General features: G+C 42.6%; 1 protein-coding gene across 4 annotated transcripts in view; it reads left to right on the forward strand.

Moving 5' to 3' along the window:
• The window catches only part of CCDC83 (coiled-coil domain containing 83), a 51,816-nt gene extending 45,968 nt beyond the window's left edge, over window positions 1-5,848 (forward strand). For all 4 annotated transcript variants that reach the window (XM_038387677.2, XM_038387682.2, XM_038387680.2 and 1 more), the window contains 4 exons: window positions 781-902; window positions 1,988-2,082; window positions 3,819-4,006; window positions 5,053-5,848. In XM_038387677.2, coding sequence (XP_038243605.1) covers window positions 781-902; window positions 1,988-2,082; window positions 3,819-4,006; window positions 5,053-5,229 — 582 coding nt within the window. In that variant the 3' untranslated portion in view covers window positions 5,230-5,848. The remainder of the gene's footprint in view (window positions 1-780; window positions 903-1,987; window positions 2,083-3,818; window positions 4,007-5,052) is intronic.
• The last annotated feature ends 1,557 nt before the right edge of the window (window positions 5,849-7,405 follow it).

Genomic DNA, 7,405 nt, shown 5'->3' on the forward strand with positions numbered 1-7,405 from the left:
AGGCTAATTAATTAAGATGAGCTATTATCAGCAGGAGAAAAAAACTTTTGTAGTGATAATCAAGATGGCCCATTTAGACAGTTGACAACAAGGTGTGAGGATACTTAACATAGGGAAGTAGATTCAATATGTGTTATGACCCAGCCACTCCCAGTTTCTATTCAACCCAAGTTAATGGTATCTAGTTTGCGTATTAATTCAAGCTCAGCAGTTTCTCATTGGAGTCTGTTTCTGAAGCTTTATTGTTGCAAAATTGCCACCCCTTAAATCTTTTACTGAGTGGCCACAGAGGTTGAAGTGTTCTCCTACTGGTTTTGAATGTTATGATTCCTGGTGTCAGATTTGCGTCCATTTATTATTTTGCATAGAGACTGTCCAGTTTGGCCAATGTACATGGCAGAGGGGCATTGCTGGCACATATCACATTGGTAGATGTGCAGGTGAATGAGCCCCTGATGGTGTGGCTAATGTGATTAGGTCCTATGATGGTGTCACTTGAATAAATATGTGGACAGAGTTGGCACTGGGTTTTGTTGCAAGGATAGGTTCCTGGGTTAGTGTTTTTGTTTTGTGGTATGTGATTGCTGGAGAGTATTTGCTTCAGGTTGGGGGACGGTCTGTAAGCAAGGACTGGTCTGTCTCCCAAGATCTGTGAGAGTGAGGGATCATTTTTCAGGATAAGTTGTAAGGATAAGAACTCGGGAAGCTCCTGGATCAGGACCCATTGTGCAGGTCCCCCTCTCTTTCAAGATTACCTCATGTTTTTCTCATCTGCGACAGGTTGAAATATACCGAAAGGAAGTAAGTGACTTGGAAGCATCTGCTCAGCTACTAGAAGAAGAAAATATATATATGATAAGGAGCCTGTTTAACTGCAGACTTCAGAATCTTAAAATATCGGGGTAAGAATGGTTCCATTTACAGACCTAGGCCCAGATCCTCAAAGGTATTTAGACGCCTAACTTCCATTGATTTCAGTGGACATTTGAAGCCTAAATACTTTTGAGAATCTGGGCCTTAGAAACTACTTCTGCTGCCTCCACAGTCATTCAGCGTCCCTGGGCAGCAGAACCAATGCAACTTTCTTATTCAAAAGAGGACATGATTTGAAGCTCAGCTACCTTGTGACTCTGTATGCACCAGCACATAGGGGTCAGGATGTGGGGGTGGCAGAGCTGAATTATCTCCTGTTGTACAGGTCCTCCCATTATCTCCCCCTCCAAGGCTCACACTTTAGGGCTGCAGTCCCATGGTTCTGGAGGAAGAATTCCTTCCTGCCACTCCTCCCCCTATATCTAGCTGTGCAGGCTGGACACTTGGGCGTAGCTCTGCTCCTTATTGTTGGTTCAAATATTTGGGGGCGTGAAGGCTAATGTGCTAATTTAGTTTTTCAATCCCAAATACTGCAGATGACATGCTGAACTAAGCAGAAATAAGGAAGGGGCTCTTGCATAGCACTGTAAGGGTACATTGCACAGCATGAAGTTCCTTCACATTTGAAGGCACTAACTTATTCCCCAAAAGAGGATTAATTTAGAACATGTGGTATCATAAACTCTGGTGTTACACACTATGTTTATCACTCATCTCTTTGCTGTCCCTGCCGCATGATTTCAGCCCTGCTGTAGCAGTCACATCTTAACCACAAAAGGAGGTCTCTAACTCTCCTTGCTAGAAGAACCTTGGACTGCTTCTAAGTGAAGACTACCAGCTGTGGTTTGGACTGTGTACTGAGTCGAGACAACATTTGTTTTCTTTGAGTTGTATGGGCAGATTTGAATTAGGAATACAAAAGAGCATAGTCATTAAGTTACCTGACTGCCTCAATCACATTTTTAAATCATTGCACTATTCTGAGCTTGCAGTTAAATGTCAGATGGCTTTTCGAGTATCTCTTTTCTGAAAACAAGGCATAGTTGATTGTTCCAGTTTCTAGGGAAATATGTTCAGAGCCCTAATGTCATGTATTTTTTTTTAAATTTCTTAGGCATTTATTTCTTACCCAGGGAGCTCGCCTGCAAGTTCAAGGAGAGGAATTGCTTAGTGAGGATTTGGAAGGACTACAGTGTAGAGATTATGCAGGTAATGCACATGTCAAAAAGTCATGGAACTTTATAAGTAATCTTACATTAAGTACTTTTCATCTGCAAAGTCCTTTGCAATCATTCTACTGTACATGGTGATCATTTAATCTATCACTGAAATGCAGTTACCTCGGGTTTAGCAGCCAGCGCAGCAGCTCCACTTCACAGTGCAGGACAGGAAGAAAATAATACACTATTGTGTTAAGTGAAATAGATATTTAGGTCAGTAGGATGTAATTTCCCAAAATGGAACTGGGCCAGGCCAAGATGCTAGTATCAACTACCTTGTGCAAAAAGATGCCCTGCATTTTTACTGCCCATGAATCATCATATACTGTCTTGACAGGTTTCAGAGTAGCAGCCGTGTTAGTCTGTATTCGCAAAAAAAAAAAAAGAGTACTTGTGGCACCTTAGAGACTAACAAATTTATTTGAGCATAAGGTTTTGTGAGCTATAGCTCACTTCATCGGATGCATTTGGTGGAAAATACAGTGTGGAGACTGATCTACACACACAGAGAACATGAAACAATGGGTTTTATCATACACACTGTAAGGAGAGTGATCACTTAAGATGAGCCATCACCAGCAGCAAGGGGGGGAAAGGAGGAAAACCTTTCATGGTGACAAGCAAGGTAGGCCATTTCCAGCAGTTAACAAGAACATCTGAGGAACAGTGGGGGGTGGGGTGGGGGGGGGGAGAAATAACATGGGGAAATAGTTTTACTTTGTGTAATGACTCATCCATTCCCAGTCTCTATTCAAGCCTAAGTTAATTGTATCCAGTTTGCAAATTAATTCCAATTCAGCAGTCTCTCCTTGGAGTCTGTTTTTGAAGTTTTTTTGTTGAAGGATAGGCACCCTCAGGTCTGTAATCGAGTGACCGGAGAGATTGAAGTGTTCTCCAACTGGTTTTTGAATGTTATAATGCTTGACATCTGATTTGTGTCCATTTATTCTTTTACGTAGAGACTGTCCAGTTTGACCAATGTACATGGCAGAGGGGCATTGGGAATGGATGAGTCATTACACAAAGTAAAACTATTTCCCCATGTTATTTCTCCCCCCCACCCCACCCCACCCTGTTCCTCAGATGTTCTTGTTAACTGCTGGAAATGGCCTACCTTGCTTGTCACCATGAAAGGTTTTCCTCCTTTCCCCCCTCTGCTGCTGATGATGGCTCATCTTAAGTGATCACTTTCCTTACAGTGTGTATGATAAAACCCATTGTTTCATGTTCTCTGTGTGTGTATATAAATCTCCTCACTGTATTTTCCGCTGAATGCATCCGATGAAGTGAGCTGTAGCTCACAAAAGCTTATGATCAAATAAATTTGTTAGTCTCTAAGGTGCCACAAGTCCTCCTTTTCTTTTTGCATATACTGTCTTACATCTCATCCAAAAGATGGTCCCTCCAGCAGTACGGTGGCCCATGCTCTAAGAGGATGGTCTCAGTGTGTCTGTCCAAGACACATGCAGAATTAAAGGTCAACTTGAGAGAGATTCTACTGGATTGTGCGATATACAGTGTGCTACGGGTAGAGCAGCAGTATCTCACAGCTTGCATGGCATAAAACTTGTCCATTGCTCTTTTTTTTACCTGTCCATAGTGTATATTTGGGAGTCTCCCTGGCAACCTTACAGTAAAGATTATAGACAATTTCCATAAGAAGCTTTATTTCTAACCTTCACAATGTATAACCCCATTACATCTCCTTGTACTTCCCCCAAAAAGCAAAGACAGATGCTGGAGATGAAAGCCCCAAGGGCACAGCACCCCTAGCCATAGAGAAGAAAGTGTTTTCAGATACTCAGTCTGAGACAGAGGCCAAGAAGCAGGAAGACAGCTATGAGGATCTGTGGGGAGAGCCAATGGCTCCTGCTCTCAACTACCTGTTTTTTGAAGATGAAAAAGATACCCAGGTAAAGGTTTAAAATCAATGGGACTTCTTTCACTTACATGGCACTAGCTTTTTTTAATCAGGAAATGAACTACCAGCAGCACTGGTTCAGCTTTCAGTACTGTTATGGTGAAAGGTGCTGTTGGCTTCCACATTTGGGATTATATATACACTGTATAAGCAGCCATGGTGCCAATCCCCATGGAAAGAGTTGGAGATGCTGCTATAGAGACACTGCACCCCAAGTGCCATTAAGGGCATTGTGTGGGTTCAAGTGCTCTCCTTTGTCTGGGCCTTAGACCTTTCTGAACTTCGTGTTGGGAGGAGTAAATGGCCAGGCCACCTCTTCCAGACGTCACTCTCTGCGGGGAGGCTTGGGCTATGTCTACATGGCACTTTTCTTGTTAAAACTTTTGTTGATCAGGGGTGTGAAAAAAACACTGTCAGCGGGAGATGCCCTCCTGCTGACAAAGCTACTGCCCCTCATTGGGGCTGGTTTGATTTTGTCAGCAGGAGAGCTCTCTGCTGCCGACAAAGAGTGGCTACACTGGCCGCCTTACAGCGGCAAGGTTTGAGTGGCACAGCTGTGCTGCTGTAAGCTGCGTAGTGTAGGCATAGCCTTGGACTAGGGCTTCCCAGGTGTAAGTGCAAAGGGGCACAGAGCATATTTAAGGCTATTGAAACCCAGTTCGCAGGGCTGGCAGTTGGAAGGAAAACCTTTTCTTTACTTAATGACAGGTTTCAGAGTAGCAGCCGAGTTAGTCTGTATTTGCAAAAAGAAAAGGAGTACTTGTGGTATTTTCCCCTGAATGCATCCGATGAAGTGAGCTGTAGCTCACGAAAGCTTATCCTCAAATAAATTTGTTAGTCTCTAAGGTGCCACAAGTACTCCTTTTTTTACTTGTAAACTAAGCACATTTGATATGGAAATTGTTGAACATGGAACCCCTTGAGGGCATCTTTACCGAGTCTCTTTGAAAAGGAAAACAGTCATCTTCTGAAGTGCCTCTCTTTTGTTATGTAATTGCTGATGAACAACAATATTCCCTCTCTCTTCTGCAACTCCAGGAATACTCAAAACTGGGTCCCCTGGGGATGAAACTGATGAGTGCAGTGGGAAGAGCCATGCCTATTCATGAACAAGTGAGAGAAATGTCAAGCAAATGCCAGTTTGAAGACAGTTTTGATACCTATAAATCGGAGGGCCACATCACATACCGCATGATCAAATCTGTATTTACTTAGGAACAAAAGATCCTGGTTGGTTAAAAATAGACTAATTTATGTTGCTCATTTAGAAATGTAATTTGCAGTTCATTAAATCTTTGATCTGTTTTCCAGGTAATCTGTGACACAATGCTTTATGGAAGCTCTTAAGTACCTAAAGGATTAGATTTAAATATTAGACAATTTAAATAGCTGGATGCATTAACAGGGATGTCTCTAGATGGCTAATATAAAGGTTTCTTTCCCTAGTACTACAGACTGTGGGCATGAACCTGCACATTCCTTGTGCAGTGCAAACTCCCACTAATGTAGATGGGGTGTAGCTAATGCAGGATCAGGATCAATATTTTACTTGCTTTTATTTTACTTTACTCAATATCCTACTTGCAGTCTCCCAGATGCAGATTTCTAGTTTGATTAGACATTACAAACCAATAAACGTAGGCTGACATAAAATGTGGAAGCTGCTAAGTATTTACTCGGTTTAAGCAATGTTCAGTGTGTTGAGAAAAATCCAAACTATTGCCAAAATATTTGCTTGAATGATTTTCTTTTCATCTCCGTAAATCAAAAGATCAGACACGTTTTAATAAATGGCATGAAATTAAACTGCAACACCAGAAAGTGGAATTAAAAATTTATCTATTCTTCAATTAAAGGATTTTAAAACACGCGGGCATATTGTTCAGACCTATCATGGTTATGAGGCTGGTTGTGTATCTGTCTCCTTGCTCGCTCTCAGTGCCTTAGGCTATGTCTACACTGCCACTTACGTCGGCAAAACTTATGTAGCTCAGGGGTGTGAATATTGCACCCCCCCTCGAGCAACAGAGGTTTCACCGGCATAAGCGCTCCTGCCGACAGCTCTCCTCTAGACATAATTAATCCACCCCCAACGAGCTCTCTCCTGTCAGCATAGAGGGATCTTACAGTGGTACAGTGCATTGGTACAGCTGTGCCACTGTAAGCTTTCTCGTGTAGACATAACATTACTGATTTTTCTGCTCTTGGAGCAGGACCTGGGTACTGTACCTCCTGTCTACCAACCCCTATCACCCTGCAGGCCTGACTGGGCTTCGGGCATCTGTGTTTTCTTTCTTCAGGAGCCAACAGCCTGATTAGAACAAAGTATGTTTGTTTAGTAGTTGGAACAAAACGTTGGAAGAAAAAGGGCTTTTAGAACAACGAACAGCCTGTATGCATATTCAGTCTCATCTAATCTTGCACTCCACGACCAGCTAAGTTAGACAGGCTTTCCTCTTAAATTACAGGAACAGAACCAAAGCAATTTACCTTCTCGCAGCAAGCCCTGAACCTTCTGTGATCTAGTCTGTTCTCCACTCATGTGCCCTGCTCAGCTGTAGGCTTGTCCTCACTGCAGCCGGCAGGTAATAACCGGGACTCTCTGTCAGGTGTTGCCCCAACCCAGCTCATATCCCAGCACACAAACCTCTCACCCAGGCAGCAAAGGTTAGTCTGGCAATTCAAAGTTAAGGGTACAATAATTAGGAAGCCTGGACATGACCCAAATTATCTGAACTCTGCCCTCCTTCCACTGCTGACCTTCCCCCAGTCCACCAAGTGTCAAATAAATAGGCACATTTTAATGCAGTTTTGATAAGGACTAAAGCTAATAGACTGGAAGTATAAACATCTTGACTCTACTAAAATCCTCTTTATGAGTGCAGTCCTGCAATGTGCTAAGTATTTTGACCCCCATCCAGCAAAGCCCTTAAGCATGTGCTTAATTGGATTGCAGCCAGAGTGCTCAGGCCTGAATCCTCTTTGTATAATTTTCCTGTTGAGCCTAGCAGTTGTGGATTACATGGATACACAGCTGGTTTATGTAAGTGTTAATCTTCACCACCCCAGGAGTGTCTATCACTTATTTCATTTTTGGTCTGGCTTTTCCAAGGTCTTTAGTCTCAGATATGATAGTTGTGTTGGGTAACACTGCAGAAACACTTTTATATGGCCAACCCTATGTATTTTGGGACTTGTCTCCAGTAGGGGTTCTGAATGTGGCCACTTTCATGGAAAGATGTAAAAACACAAAAAGGAGCAGTAGTTTTCCAAAGTGATGCAAAGACAGAAGCAAATAGATTTAAAAAGCTACAGTAGCACAAACTATCAACAGGGGCAAGATTAGCTCATGGCTCAGCATTCTGAGTCATGGAGGTGTTGAAGAGGGGCA

The sequence above is a fragment of the Dermochelys coriacea genome, chromosome 1 (genome assembly GCF_009764565.3).
Source record: "Dermochelys coriacea isolate rDerCor1 chromosome 1, rDerCor1.pri.v4, whole genome shotgun sequence".
NCBI lineage: Eukaryota > Metazoa > Chordata > Testudines > Dermochelyidae > Dermochelys > Dermochelys coriacea.